This window comes from Vigna angularis, chromosome 4 (genome assembly GCF_016808095.1).
Source record: "Vigna angularis cultivar LongXiaoDou No.4 chromosome 4, ASM1680809v1, whole genome shotgun sequence".
In the NCBI taxonomy this organism is placed as follows: Eukaryota; Viridiplantae; Streptophyta; class Magnoliopsida; order Fabales; family Fabaceae; genus Vigna; species Vigna angularis.
In genome coordinates, this window is record NC_068973.1 from 32,418,292 (window position 1) to 32,434,886 (window position 16,595).

Consider the following 16,595-nt stretch of genomic DNA (forward strand, 5'->3'; position numbering starts at 1 on the left):
ATTTTTCATTTTTCGGTCACCACTGTCTGCATCCCTTTTTATTCTGTATTTCGCCACCACTATTCGTTGTTACTGTAACCATTGTCTGTAGTTCCATTACAACTTTTCTTGTCATTGTTGTTACCACCACCCATCACTTTTCTCCCTCCCTTTTCTTTCCATTGCAAAAGTGAAAAATCCATATGATACTTTTTTTTTCTTATTTTTTGGTATCTAATAATGTAATGTTTTTGTATTTTTTTTCATGTTTTTAGTTTCTCACTTCATTATATCTATACATTTGGAAGCCGGTTATAACTAGTTATGTCATAAAAGTTTAAATTTTTGTTTATATATGTTTTTAATTTTTGTATATCTGTATTAAAATATATTTTTTTATATTTAATGTATTTTTTACATATTTGATATATGTTGTATTATTGTTTTTTTATTTTTTTTATGGTTTAAACCATCGGATCGGATGGTCCTCATATTTGTATGAGAATCTTAAGTGGGTCCTAATATTTGCAACTATCTCAATTGAGTCATAATATTTGTAAAATTGAGAATATTTGTAAATATTTAAGCCAATTTTGTCCTGTCCGTTAAGTTTTCACATATGGCGTCAAACTGTGATGAGGTGTTTATGCAGATGTGGATTGTTTAATTAGGTGGAATTTTTATTTAAATTAAAAAATTATGATGTGACAAATTAGGGTTTTTATTTTGCATAGGGGAGGAAAAGGTTGTGCCGTCACACGGAGTAGAGACGCGAAGGAGATTGATTTTAAGGTGGAATCGATCTCGAGATGGCACTGCTTGCATGGATGCTGACGACGAAACTGAACTCGCATTAGGGTGGCTATCTGTTCACGGTAGTCTCTTGCGATGATGGTGAAGTGCAAAGAAACGTTGCGATTTGGTTGGTTGTTGGGGGTTTCTCTGTTTTGATTTTTTGTAGGTCTGTGTGTCAGGTGATGGTGGTGGAAGGGTTCCCCTACTCTACGAGTTCAGGGTTCTTGTTATTGCCAAGAAGGAGGCTTGTAGACATTTGCGAATCGCAACGACCATTTTTCTCGCGATTTTGATTAGGTTTTCTATGTTTTCAGGCCGAATATTACGGAGTCACTATTAGGGTTTTTCATGTGTGGTTGCTGTAGGTGATTCACACGAAGGAGATTGTAGTGGAAAGGTTCCCCTTCTCTACGATTTTTGAATTTTGGAGAGTGTCATGGAAGAGGCTTGCGATTTGGTTTGGAGAATGCAAAATTTATTTCTACGTAATAAGATCACATAGGTTAGTATCACCACATCAGACTTTGATGCCGTCTGTAACAACTTAACGAATAGGACAAAATTGGCTCAATTTTACAAATATTATAACCCAATTGAGACATTTACAAATATGAAGACTTACTTGAGATTCTCATACAAATATGAGGATAGAGAGTTTAAACCTTTTTTTATTTGAGAATTGTTATTAGTTAATCTTAGTTTCTCATTTTAGATTTAATGTAAAAATTATGTACACTTTCTAAGTTTTATAAAATATTGAATTGCGACTTATCTGATTTAAGAGTTTAAGAAGATTAATTATTTTTTCATGATTTATTAATATATATATATATATATATATTAAAATTCATTAGAATTTGTGAATCGTATTTTTGTCAATTGTGAAAATTATGAAAAAAAGTGAATTGCACATACCACTCAACTAAAAGAAAGTGAATTTTTTAAAATGAGACGAGGTGAAACCTTAAATACAAAAACATTCTAAATAATTAGCAGAAAGAATCAATACATAAGAGAGAAGAAGTCATGTGTGTGTATCATGTAAATGTGAAAAATAACTTTAAACGAATATAACTGTATTTCTCTTAACAAATTGTGATATAAAGTCATTTTTAATTACCGATAAATGATTTTTATAAAAATATTAAAATTTAATTACAAATAAAGATTAAAGGAAAATTTTGGAATAAATAAGCCATTGTGAATAAATATAAAAAAAAAGTTTAATTCCAATGAATGGGTTACATATTTAATTAGTTATATTATAGTAGCCCATGAAATGAGAAGTAGTAAGAGAATAAAAAGAGAGGGGAATATATTTAATTAACATGGTAAAAATGAAACCGATTTTACTTAAATAAGTAATGAAGATTATTTTTTGAAAAGGTGATTTTGAAATTTAAATTTCGAAATATAAAAAGGCAGAGATAGAAAATTGGAAGTAAGAGATGTTTGTGAATGGAATCTGAGTGTAGAGGAGTAGAGGCCCACCTGAAGCGGAAAAGCCCTAAACTGAGTAATTAGCTTATCCATATCTTATAACTTATATCTTTTCACTTTTGTCCACTTCTCCTGTCACTTCCTCCAAACACGCCTTAGCTTAAGACGCAAATTCCAAGTTGATGTATAAAATTTAAGAACTAAAATGGAAGAGAAGTTAAATGAAAAGAGACCCCCATCTAGGTAATGGAAAATGACCTTAGAATCAGATACGCCTTATCAATGATATTCATCAAAAACCCCTTTCACAGGTATTATAAAATCTAAACCCCAACCAAATTCAATCAACAACAATAATTAATTTAACTACCACATTATCATACACAAACAACATAACTTTTATTATATGCTAAAATATATAAATTATATTTAAAAGTATAATAAATAAAATATTTCAAACATATAACCTATCTTTTAAATTTATGATAAATAATATAATTAAAATATTATATTTAATAATTTTAAATTTAATATATGTATCCGTGACATATATCAAATCAAGATTCACATGAAACAAAATTGAACAGGCAAAGAATAAAACCCGTGAAATGCGGGTTTGACATTTTTATTACGGGACACCGTCTAACAAATTTGACAGCAAAATAATTTTAAATAATATTTGACAATAAAATAATTTTCAGATGAATATCAAATTTCTTTTTTTTTATGTCCATTTTGGTACATATTCAATCATAAGATATTATATTTGTTTAGTTAATAAAGATCATATACTTCGTATGACAAGTAATTTTGTTATAATCAAACATTATTGGCAATAATAATATGTTAAAATAAAAGTAATTAATTTATTTGGTGATATTATATGTAAATAGGTTGGCTGGTTACTTGTTTGCCTTTTCTTGTGGATATCAAGATGGGTATTTCCAGGTCCAAAATGATAGTATTTTGATATATGTATTTTACTCTACTGTTTTAATGTATTTTAATTTGACTTTAATTTGTGTATATTTTTGACGTAAATAACTTTATAAGTCATAAAAAAATGCGTCAATAAATTTATATTATCAATAAATTAGAAACCATTATATGTTCCTTAGTTTTTTTTTAAATCAAGAAATTATACAACAATATTTATAATTATCTAACAATGTTGTGAAATCTTTATATTATTGGATAAATGCATTTACTTCTCCTTCTAAGTATTTAATTTTAAAATAGGCACATATTATGTTTATAATATAAAAAATTGAATGATATAATTTTAAAATAAGTATTTATAAAAAAATATTTTTCTCTCATCTTCTTTTGAACATTGTTTTTTATGTTTTTTTCTCTTTCCTTCTGTTTTCTAGGTATTTTTGTATTTTAGGTTCTGGTTTGTTTTTCTGATAGAGACATTTATGAATTCGACTCTCTTTTCCTTTCTCACCAGAACCCTATATATACGTAGGGTTCTTCTTTCTTCTCTTGTAACAAGAATATTAAATACATTTACAGAAATGAAAAGCTTGAGTTTGTTTCTTACCTTCCCTAGAGCATCTTTTTCGATCTGCTTCTCTTCCGACTTCCAGTAGCCATGGACGCTCACGGTAAGAGAGCTTTATGCTCTTCTTCTCCAAGCTTCCAGAAGACGTTTTCATTCTTTCTCTCTCTTTGCTGACACAGACGACCTCAAGGCAGTAGTTTTATCAGGAGATACTTTATCTCCTTTAGGCTTTGTGGACTGGGCCTCAGCTTTAAGGCTTTTGGGCCTTATTTTAATACCTTCTAACATTTTTCTCACTTGTTGATTCATCTCGACCTTATACTTGTGTCTATTTGTCTCTACTTTCAGCTAGGATCGAATCTTCTCGAACTTGATTATTCGACTTGGGCTAACTTGGTTAAATTTTCGACTCATATCAACTTGCCTAGACTGTGGTTCGGGTACACTTGTTTCAACCTTCGATTGGAGCCTATTCGAACTCAATCTTTGGTTGAAGCCTATTTGGCTCAACCTTCAGTATTTGGCTCGACCTTCGACTAGGGTCAACTCGACTTGATCTTTAGTCTATCATTTTAGACTAACATGGTCCAACTTTAGCCTGGGCAAACGTGATCTTTCGATTAATATAACACTCATACTAGGATGTCATTATTCTTTTGACTAATTACTTAATTTACCTATGGTACCATGTTTTAACAAAACCAAAGATTTAAAATATCTTTATTTTTAAAATCCATTAGAGTTTCATTACTTAAAATCCAGAACATTACAAATTTTATTACATATCCACAACATTTTTCAATAACACTCATACCTTTGAGTCCCATCACATCTCCTCATAGTTGTGTATCTTTTTCACCAACATTTGCATTAACATTTTTTCTTGTATGAAATACGGTCATCGTAGTCAACTACGCACAAACAAGAGTGAGCTAACATAAACATAAAATGTCTCAATCGATAATATGCTTCAATAATAACTTAACACATAAATCATTTCATCACATAAAATATATCACCTCATATTCAAAGCTTATTACTAAAAAATTAAAACAACATATAGTTACCTCAGTGTTATTATAACTCTCGTACACAACTTACCAACAACCACTCACCATTAGAGTAACAATCCTCACTATTTTTTCGTAAGTCTTACTAATAGGGTTCAGTTTCCATCAATATTATTTTTGAGATTCATAGATAATGATCAAAAAGTCTATAAAAATATACGTACACGAACATAATAACATAAGGTTTATACAAGTATACCTATATATTATAACATAATATACCTATATATTATAATTACCAAAGATACTAATACCATATAATATGTGTATTATACGTAGTTATGTAATATGTAATATATCTTGTTATATATAAAACAAACAAGTCGTAATTAGTCCAACCAATAATTTTGACTTTGATATACATAAAATATATATAATAATATTGTTTCGATTATGAGGTTGAGTCACCAAAGTCCTTCACAATTTGCCTTCTTGCCATCCGGTCACGCTCCAAGCTTCGTTGTCTTGCTCTTCTGTTCGAGAGGGAACCTGTCAAAGATCCTCCGATGCCAAAGTCAGTATTCGAACCGTTCGGCAATTCAATAGAACAGTAATAAATGTGTAGTAAATGCAACCTATCTACCACTTACCTTTGACCTGTATTTATAGTTTTCACCATGGGCTTGAGATTAGTGAAAAGTTAATCACGACCCAAGTCTAGCCCAATGGCTCTAATCACTATTTACCTTAATCATGGTTTTAATGACCCAGTTCACCTACCAGCCAATCGTGTACAACCGCCCGGTTGAATCGATTCAGCGCTGCTCCCTTTGGGTCGCTCGGTCCGTACGGTACATAGATATTACTCACCCGAGTGAAAGGATGAATGATCGAGTAGAACAGTACGCAGTGAGTGCTTATGCAAGCTGTATAGCAATGCTGAGTGAGAGACAAAAAGCACAGTAAAAAGGATTGAAGAAACGCCGGTGGTTAGGCTGACGTAGGCACTGCTCTCTGGACAGCCCGGTCCGTATGATACACACCGGTGATTAGGTTGATATCGGCGCTGCTCTCTGAACCGCCCGGTCCGTATGGTACAAATATCAAAACCACCATTTCATAAAAGAATTTTCAAACCTATAAACTTTCCAAATTATTATACAATATTATATATATATATATATATATATATATATATATATATATATATATATATATATATATATATATATATATATATATATATATATATATATATATATATATATATATTCAACGCAGTACTATAAATTTTCAAAATAACATTTTAGCTTCTTTAAAGAACAATGCAATTTGTTCAAGAATGTACTGAATGGCAACACCGTTAAAATAAAATTGGTTTTCAAAACTTCTCCGTAACAAAGACTAAGCAATAAGCACAAGCTATACAAAAAATAATGCAAAGATAAGATTAGCTCCCCCTATGAACTGCTTCAGTCCACTTAAATAATTTCAATTGAAAAATATAATTAATTCAATACTTACACTAGTTCGAAGTTAAACCCAAGAACTCCAAGCTATAAACTCATGTTTTAACCATTTGAACTACTTAATAAGTTGATCATTTTACTTCTTGTTAAAATTTTAATTTAATTGTAGGATTTTATCGTTAGAATTGACTCAATTTGATCTTTGGCCGAGACTAATTTAACTCAATTTTTGGTCAATGTTAACTTAATTTGACCTTTAGTTAGATCGACTCGGCTCGACTTTTGTTCTTGATCGACTTGATCTTCAGTCTGGATTGACTCAGCTTAATCTTAAGTTTAGTATAACTCAACTCAATCATTGATTTGATTCGATTCCTAAATGATATAAGACTATTAGACTTATTAAAGATTTTCTTACCGAAAAAGGAATGTATTTTTTTTAAGTTGAAAATGATAATACTTTAGGGAACCGATTTGATAAGTCTAGTAATTGGTGGTCGAGTTATTGATAGAAACTGATAAGATATTCACTCATAAAATATTTTCTAACACTCAAGTAAGTAAAAGTTTATAAAAAATACTTAGATGTGAGATAGTGATGAGCAAAAGAAATGAATGAATACTCTTTACAAAGTTATCCTATATTTATAGATTTTTAGACATTTGGTTTTACGTAAAAAAAAGGTTTTGTTAAAGTGTAGTAATTAAGAGATATTTAGTAATCCATCCTTTTTACTTTTAAATAAAAAGTGATGCAAAGCGTCTTTATATGGATGTTTAGCAATTAAGAGAAAGAGTTGGTATTTCAATTAAGGTGGGAGAAACTTCCAAATTTAAATAACTTTTACATAACATTTATGCATAATATACTAAAAGCTCAAGTATATAGGTTATTAAATGTGAAATCCTATCTGTTTCCATCCCAAAGCTTAATACTAAACGTTTAATAAATTGAATTAACGTATTAAAGAATTTTTAATTGTCAGCATCATTTAATTTTTCAACTTTCAGTTAATTTCGAATTTTCAAGGAGTTGTGTTTTTGCCAAACATAGTCTAAAGAAAAAAAATGTTATTAAAACGTTAAAGAAATATTTGATTGTAACTAATAAATATATTTATTACTTATCATTGACAAATATTTTCAGAAATCCGCCTAAAGCTTTAGAGCGTTAGGCAAGTTTTATTGTTTTTAAAAAAAATTAACAATTTTACGATGACAAAAATTGCAAAAACGTGTCCAAATAAAACCACTGAAAAATTACAGTTCACACTAAAAGAAAGTGGATACTTGGTATAATTCAGGATCCTCCTCCTTGAATATTAATAAAAAGAATGGATTCATATATATTTCATAATATGAATAAAAACATTTAGTAAAAATATTCAATGTCATAAGTAGGTCTTTGATTAGGTTTAGACTCTCTACCAAATATAAAGACAAATAATAATTGAGTAAAAGTTTTTTAATGTCATGATATTTGCAATAAATTGCAATGTTCCCCATTAGCTTTCAAATTAAGTACACCAGGTCATTAATTTAAGCAACGTGTGGCAAATGGTAATCCCTACTGAAAATCGCAGTGAGTTTGACAGATTCTGAGTGTGGTGTGCTGTGAAATGCAGAAACGAAGGCATGAAAATGAAACTAAATTTGAGTGTTTGCGTTGAAGGTGAGTGATTTTTTGTGTGAAAAGTACAAGAGAGGAGAGACGTGGAAGATGCATTTGTTTTATTTATCGCAGAGTGCATAGGATAAGACCATGAACAGAGAAAAAAAGAAAAAGAAATATCTACAGAACAAAAACTTGTGGCTGCAATTTGTCTATCAATCCATTATATCTTTTCCCAACACAGTTAATTAATCCTATTCACTTCCTCTTCCTTCCAACATATCCCTCTCACTCTGTCCATTCTGTCAAACCCTTTCGGCTTTTTCGTACAACTAGCTACTGAAAGCAACAAAATACGAGTTTGTTGCAAAATATTCATAATTCCACCATAAACAGATTATCACAGTAAATGCAAGTGCCAAAAGTTTAAAACTCATCAACTCAATAATCACACGTTTCTTTTACCTATTTATGGCTTAAAATCTTCAATTAAACAGGTTTGACAGAAAAGCCAGGACAAGAAGGAAAGAAAGAAGGAGAGAGAAGTTTAAGAAAAAAAAAAAAGATAAGATTGGATTAACAAATTCTGTTTGGTTTTCTTCAGCAGCGAGGAGACAGAAAGTAAAGACAAGTTATTAGATGAGATGGTTAAAAGTTGTTGAAGAAAGCAGTTTAAGGGTTTAGATATGAGAGGTGGTGGTGGATGCAGCATAGTTTGGTTCAGAAGAGATCTGAGGGTGGAAGACAACCCTGCACTGGCGGCAGGAGTAAGAGCTGGAGCCGTGGTTGCAGTTTTCATCTGGGCACCCGAAGAAGAAGGCCAATACTACCCCGGCAGAGTCTCCAGGTGGTGGCTCAAACAAAGCTTGGTTCATCTTGATTCTTCTCTCAGGAATCTTGGCACTCGTCTCGTCACTAAGCGATCCACTGATACTGTTTCTTCTCTCCTCGAGGTTGTTAAATCCACTGGAGCCACTCAACTCTTTTTTAATCATTTATATGGTCAGTTTCCTTTTCCCTCTCCCTCTTGGATCATTCTTTTCTGCCCCAGTATTTCATTTTCTGCAACTAGAATGAATGTCCAGATTCTGGGAAGTTTGTTAGTCATTGTGGATTGTAGGAACCTAGATTACATCAATTAGGATAAATTCTTTATCCGATAGCAATGTACGGAACATGACATCACCGTTTTTTCGAGTGATTTGTTTGCCCCACTTACATGGACGTCTGTGATTAGTCATTCGTACAGATTGCTTCAGTCGGTGTTTGTGAAATGTTTGTGCTTTGATATGTTGCAGATCCCCTGTCGCTTGTAAGGGATCACCGAGCAAAAGAGGTTCTGAATGCTCAGGGCATAACAGTACGTTCCTTCAACGCTGATTTACTGTATGAACCGTGGGATGTGAATGATGTCCATGGTCGACCCTTCACAACTTTTGCGGCTTTTTGGGACAGATGTCTTAGCATGCCTTATGACCCAGACTCACCTCTTCTTCCACCTAAAAGGATAATTCCAGGTCTACTCTGTTCATTCACTTCCTTTTCTATTGCATTTCTTTTTATGTTCAATCGCTGCTCCACGTTCATTACTCAACATTACTGTGCTCTCTTTACTTTTCCCTCTCTAGAGATGACACCATTAATGTAACTTCTTCATGCTTATTCTATATACACAAATTTGGATAATGTGTTTGACTGAATTCTAGACCACTCCAAGATAGACAAAAAGTTTTTAACTAACCTTTTCAGAGTATTCACTCTAGGATCTTTAGTACTGAGTGCTACTACCAACATCATTTTCATACTCAAATTAGTAATAATACATTCCAATCTTCTAAAATTTTTTAACTTGGGTTTTATCAAGTTCAAAAGAATCAAGAGCACTCATTTCACATTCACATTCTCTTAATTCTAATTTACTTATATATATATATATATATATATATAATAAACCGTAATAAAAATTTGTAGTTAACAAATAACTATAAAATTATGAGAAGTTAAAAATAAAGCTTATAATTTTAATTGTGCTTCTTATTTATTGTTATTACAATTTTAATTATTTAGTTACCTGAGATAATTTTGTTTATACCCACATGGAATGAGATTTTAGATCCTAGCCCGCTTTAACAAGTTGGTGAACATTATTTCATCCTAGTCCAAGAAAGTTTTTTCGTTAAAGTTTGACATGGATTTTACGGATACCCACTATTTCAACTTTAATTGTTATACCTATCGATTCTAATTTATATAAAAATTTAAATTGATTGAGAAAGACTTTTTCTTTCAACTCACCTTATTTGAATTTTTTGATGTGAAATATTCAACAAATAACAGATTTTGTTATAATAAATTTTAAATGGTTTTAATACTATCTTAAATAGTGAGGCCTATGTCTAAATCTTACAGTATCAATTTATAATGTAGGATTTGTATTTATTTATCTTATAATATCAACTTATATAAAATTTGTATTTATTTATTTACTGAAAATTTGTTTTATGTATAATCGAAGTAGTGTTTCCAACACGATGTCCCAACACTTTTGTTTATACATTATTTATTAATGTTTGGTAATTTATAATATACTTTTTGTTATCATCAATAAAATTATTTTATAAAACATTAGAAAAGGGTGTGATATCTAAACCAATGGAGAAGCGTGCAAAGTCAGCGCTAGTTAACTAACCCAAATATTAGATAATCAAAATCAGATATTAAATCCTCTAAGCCCCTGGCTTAGAGTATGTTAAATATTTAGCTAATGTTAACTAATGTTATGCTGGTGATGGTATTTATAAGAGTGAAATGGGGGTTGAATTGACAAAAATAAGGTCCAAAGTTTTTTTGAACAATAGTACTTTGATTTCACGTAAGGACGAAGCAGTTTTTTCTCTAAGTTATGCTACTATCTATTATCCACAAAAGTGTCTTACTTGTGATGCTAGGGATAACAATGGAACCCAAGAAGCACAAGTGTTGGTTCTCCTTACCCACCCTTGTAAATAAAAATCTAAATGATGACATTTTTCATACAAGTGTGAGTATTCATGAATATTTACTAAAAGAATAAAAGATATAATCTTTCAGGTGATGTGTCGAGATGCCCCAGTGACACATTGGTGTTTGAAGATGAATCAGAGAAGGCAAGCAATGCACTTCTTGCTAGAGCATGGTCACCGGGGTGGAGCAATGCTAACAAGGCATTGACAGCATTCATAAATGGTCCACTGATAGAGTACTCAATAAATTGCAGAAAGGCTGACAGTGCCACTACCTCACTTCTCTCACCCCATTTGCATTTTGGTGAGCTGAGTGTGAAGAAGGTCTTCCATCTTGCCCGCATCAAACAACTTCTGTGGGCCAACGAAGGAAACAAGGCCAGTGAAGAGAGTGTGAACTTGTTCCTTAAATCTATTGGTCTCAGAGAATATTCGAGGTACATTAGTTTCAACCACCCCTACAGTCATGAAAGGCCTCTTCTAGGCCACCTTAAGTTCTTTCCTTGGGTTGTAAATGAGGGTTGTTTTAAGGCATGGAGACAAGGCAGAACTGGGTACCCTTTGGTGGATGCAGGGATGAGGGAGTTGTGGGCCACTGGTTGGCTGCATGATCGGATACGTGTTGTAGTTTCCAGTTTCTTTGTGAAGGTTCTGCAGCTTCCTTGGAGATGGGGAATGAAATATTTCTGGGACACCCTTTTGGATGCAGATCTTGAGAGTGATGCTCTTGGTTGGCAGTACATATCTGGCACACTCCCTGATGGTCGTCAATTTGACCGAATAGATCATCCACAGGTGTTGTGTTAGTTTTCTGTCAAAGCTACATAATTATCTTTCTTCCTTGACCTTTTGGATTTATGATAATTTGTTTGCTTCTGAATCTAACATTGTACCCTCTGTTACGTATCTGAGTAAACTAGCCAAATACCACCTCTCACTCTCACAACAATCACAATGGACGAATGAATCTCTTTTATTGATGGTAGTATTTGGATAAACAAAAGTAAACGATAATTGAGAGCATAACCTCCTTCAATTACTTGAGAGCATAACCTCCCTCACAGAATGCATAGTCGTCTGTCAACCAAACTCAATAATCAAAAACATACCCTTAACCCTAGACTCTCCCTTTATTTATACTAATTATTTCCTAAATAAAATATTTCTCTAGAATAAAATCTTTCCCTAGAATAAAATATGAATATTGTTCTAAATAAAATATTTCCCTAAGATATATTCTTATTTACTATAATTATTTCTAAATATTTCCCGTCTATCCTAACTTTTGTCCCAGTTAGGATAGTCACTCTCCAACCGATCGAGTCCAGCTCCCGTTCGGCTTTGCTTGCCCTGCACCCTACTGCTCGGCTCTAGTTCTTCACCGCCTTCCACCGTTCCACCTGACCTTTCCATGTCTTCCACCGTTCGGCTTACTTCCCCTTGCCTTCTACCGTTCGACGCCCCCTGCCTCCTACCGTTCGGCTCCAGCTCTTCACCACCTTCCACCGTTCGGCTAGACCTCTCCATGCCTTCCACCATTCGGCTACCGTTCGGCCTTTACAGTCAATACCGTTCGGCCTCACTTCCCTCCTACCTTCCTTCTCCTTCTCATATACTTTCCAAACCTTATTATTACCCCCTACCTTATACCGTAACATTACACCCTGCAGCAAAACACCCTTGTCTTCAAGGTTGGAAATGTGAAACTTGATCTCCTGGCTTCTCTTCATCATCGTGTTATCATATGAAGGGTACTCACTGGCTGTTGCCCTCCAATTGAGGTCTGGAGGTTTGGGTGGTGGTAAAACCTCCTCCAATGTCTTCCATTCTTCGTCCAACATTCTGGTCACCACTTTTCCAGAATCATAAGCCCTGAGGAATTGGTCTTTGATGTCTTTTAGTACTTCATGTGGCTTTCTCCCTTCGGCTGGTGTATCAAAAACTGCAAACCCCCTGTTCTTTTTGCTGGCCCACCTTCTTACAGAATCCATTGTTCTCTCTAGGCCATTGATTCTTCCATCTGCCCTTCCTTCCAAAGCCTTCATTCTTCCTTCCAGTACTAGACCGTTCGGTTCCGGCAATTTTCTCACGTTCGGTTCTGGTTGTCCTCTCACGTTTGAATCCGTCAGTCCGCTACCGTTCAGTTCCAGCAGTCCCTTCCCATTCGGCTCGGTAAGTCCTCTGTCTTTAGGTTCCGCCCGTTCTCTCACGTTTGGATCTAGCAGTCTGCTACCGTTCGGTTCTGGCAGTCCTTTCGTGTTCGAATCCGTCAGTCCGCTACCGTTCGGTTCCAGCAGTCCCTTCCCGTTCGGCTCGGTAAGTCCTCTCTCTTTAGGTTCTGCCCGTTCTCTCACGTTTGGATCCAGCAGTCTGCTACCGTTCGGTTTTGGCAGTCCTTTCACGTTCGATTCCGGAAGTCCTTTCCCGTTTGGAGTTTGGACGTATTCTTCCACGGTCCCCGACTGCTTACTGGTCGTGAGTCTTTCGAAGATTGACCCCGTGTTTCTTTCTACGAATCGGATCACCATCGCCTCCTTTAAACCTTCCCAAGAACAATTCTTGGCTTTCCCCTTCCAAAATCTGAACTAGTATCCGGCCTTATCCTCCATACTGATGTAGGCTAGGCACATCTTCTCTTCCTCCGACACCCCTTGTAGTTCAAAAATTTTATCAGCTCTATTGATCCAATTCAACGGATCAACCTCGTCAAAAATGGGTAGCTCTGCCCTTTTCCTCCAATTTGGTTGCTCCTCGTGGTATCCACTATCTCTCTCGCCTTCCCCTTCCTTTCGTCGGTCCTCCCTTCTCCCGTTGACAGACCCCTGGCTTCCATCCGAATTTCCATCTAGATGTCGGGCTCGCCCTCCCATCATCCTCAGCAGTTCTTGCAAATCCTTGCGGACTGCCGCCATCTTCGTCTCCAATCCCCCCATGGACAGTTCCATGTTCTCTAGCTTTTTCTCCTCTCTTGACTATCTGGCAGATTCCTCCCTCACGCCTTTTCTCCTCTCTGACGATCCGGCAGATTCTCACGCTTTTTCTCCTCTCTGACGATCTGGCAGGTCGGACCAATTGTTACGTACCTGAGTATGTAAACTAGCCAAATACCACCTCTCACACTCTCACAACACGTAACAGAACAATAAACGAATGACAATCGACGAATGAATCTCTTTTATTGATGGTAATATTTGGATAAACAAAAGTAAAAACTAATTGGGAGCATAACCTCATTCAATTACTTGGGAGCATAACCTCCCTCACAGGACCCATAGTCGCCTGTCAACCAAGACTCTCCCTTTATTTATACTAATTATTTCCTAAATAAAATATTTCCCTAGAATAAAATCTTTTTCTAGAATAAAATATGAATATTGTTCTAAATAAAATATTTTCCTAAGATATATTCTTATTTACTATAATTATTTATAAATATTTCCCGCATATCCTAACTGTTGTCCCAGTTAGGATAGTCACTCTTCAACCGATCGGGTTCAGCTCCCGTTCGGCTTTGCTTCCCCTGCATCCTACCGCTCGGCTCTAGTTCTTCACCGCCTTCCACCGTTCCGCCTGACCTTTCCATGCCTTCCACCGTTCGGCTTGACCTCTCCCCGCCTTCCACCGTTCGGCTTGACCTCTCCCCGCCTTCCACCATTCGGCTTGCTTCCCCTTGCCTCCTACCGTTCGACGCCCCCTGCCTCCTACCGTTCGGCTCCAGCTCTTCACCACCTTCCACCGTTCGGCTAGACCTCTCCATGCCTTCCACCATTCGGCTACCGTTCGGCCTCACTTCCCTCCTACCTTCCTTCTCCTTCTCATATACTTTCCAAACCTTATTATTATCCCCTACCTTATACGGTAACACCCTCTCTCCTTTTACTTCCTCTCAACTTCTCCCTATTGAAATATTCATTCACTCTTTTTTCTTATGAACCTGTTCTGTTATATGACACATCATAAGTTCACAACTCTTACAAAAAAAATGGTGCTTAAATTGTTGTGTTCCTTTGCTCCAACAAGTATAGAATCAATAGGATTGAGTTTGTGGTCGTTATTGTTAACATTGGTTTTTAGTTATGTCCTGTTGTCAGCAATTGAACGCTGAAAATTGATAAATATATGCATTCATTTTAGTCATTGGATTTTGTAGTTTGAGGGCTATAAATTCGACCCAAATGGAGAATATGTGCGACGCTGGCTTCCAGAACTTGCAAGGTTACCTACTGAGTGGATTCATCATCCTTGGAATGCACCAGAATCAGTGCTCCAAGCTGCTGGAATTGAGCTAGGAACCAACTACCCTCTTCCAATTGTGGGAATAGATGCAGCAAAAACTAGATTACAAGAGGCACTATCAGAAATGTGGCAACAAGAGGCTGCTTCAAGAGCTGCAATGGAAAACGGAACTGAGGAAGGACTTGGAGACTCCTCTGAATCAATTCCTGCTGCATTTCCTCAAGACACGCAAATGGAGGAAACTCATGAACCTGTTAGGAACAATCCCTTTCCTGTTGGTCGGCGTTACCTGGATCAGATGGTTCCAAGCATCACTTCCACCCTTCTGAGAATAGAAGAGGAAGAAACTACTTCTGATCTTCGAAACTCAGCAGAAGAGAACAGCAGAGCTGAAGTGCCAATAAATGTAGATGCACAACAGAATGCAGGAGTTACATTGAACGAACGGATCTTGCAGACTGCTCACAGGAATACACAAGTACAAAACAATACTACAATGGAGCTGAGAAACGTAGCTGAAGATTCTAGCATAGAATCTTCAAGTGGTACCAGGAGAGAACGGGATGGAGGTGTAGTTCCAGTATGGTCTCCCCCAGCTTCCAGTTACTCAGAACAATTTGTGGGAGATGAAAATGGTATTACAAGTGGTTCCTCGTACTTGCAAAGGCATCCTCGGTCTCACCAATTACTGAATTGTAGACAGCTACCTCAGACCGGGTAAGATTTCAAAAGACCAATGAAAGCATTGAACACTTCATGTTCAATATTTTCAGTTTAATGATTATGATCCCTTTTGATTCTTTTGTTGGCTCCTTGTTATCTTATCACAGTTAAATTTTGATGACAGGTAATTCATATCTAAAGCGACTAGCCTAGAAGAAGAAAAATACACTATAACCATTATGTTGAGATAAAGTGGGATGTTGAAGCCGCATAAACATGAAAGTGTTAATTTCCTACCCCTTTTACCAGCGGCTGACCTCCAATGTGTACGAGATTTCAATTCATACAGCAGTTCATCTGCGGTTTCTTTTGCTTTCTTGTACAATATTTGCAACTTGCTGTGTGGTATAGTTTGTGTGGTGAGGGAGAAAAGAGCCACCATAGGATCTTTGGTCTAATAATAAACTCAGATTTGTGCTTTCACTTGAGGCAGATATATTAATTATGATCCGAGTTTTAGTTACATCGTCTGTGTCCTACATCTAATATATCCACTAAAAAGTGAACCTCATCTTGTTGATCACATTTCTGGATCTTCTTCGGCATATTAATCTACAGTGCTAACACCTTTTTTGTTTTTGTTTTTGTAATTCATGTAATCATGGACGTAATAATCTTTTTAGGGGTCACAAAGGTAAATCATTGTGCAGTCTCCAGCTTTATCTATTTAAGTACCTAAGAGTATGCAAATTTGGTTCTTCTGAATTGCATACAAAGTGTAATTGTAATGATTAATTAACAAAAGTAAACAACTGAGATCACTACAAAGTTATGCACGCTCTTGCAACTTCGGAGCAATGTGATTTGCTGAGGAAAGTTATT

The 16,595-nt window shown here is 35.2% G+C and overlaps 1 protein-coding gene across 2 annotated transcripts; it reads left to right on the forward strand.

Annotated features, from left to right (window-relative positions):
- Positions 1-8,057: 8,057 nt before the first annotated feature.
- LOC108331524 (cryptochrome-1) lies at positions 8,058-16,236 on the forward strand. 2 transcript variants are annotated; one of them, XM_017566250.2, is made up of 5 exons: positions 8,068-8,814; positions 9,111-9,329; positions 10,903-11,609; positions 14,965-15,767; positions 15,898-16,236. In XM_017566250.2, exons 1-5 carry the CDS (start codon positions 8,499-8,501, stop codon positions 15,899-15,901), a joined length of 2,049 nt encoding a protein of 682 aa, XP_017421739.2. In that variant the 5' UTR covers positions 8,068-8,498; the 3' UTR covers positions 15,902-16,236. The 2 variants fall into 2 exon arrangements, with proteins under 2 accessions (XP_052731792.1, XP_017421739.2); XM_052875832.1 differs by lacking the exon at positions 15,898-16,236 and having other exon boundaries at positions 8,058-8,814; positions 14,965-15,771.
- The last annotated feature ends 359 nt before the right edge of the window (positions 16,237-16,595 follow it).

Coding starts and splice junctions, on each gene's coding strand:
- LOC108331524 (XM_052875832.1), top strand. CDS start 8,499: ATGAGAGGTGGTGGTGGATGCAGCATAGTTTGGTTCAGAAGAGATCTG. Junction 9,330..10,902: donor ACCTAAAAGGATAATTCCAG/GTCTACTCTGTT, acceptor ATAATCTTTCAG/GTGATGTGTCGAGATGCCCC. Junction 11,610..14,964: donor ACCGAATAGATCATCCACAG/GTGTTGTGTTAG, acceptor TGGATTTTGTAG/TTTGAGGGCTATAAATTCGA.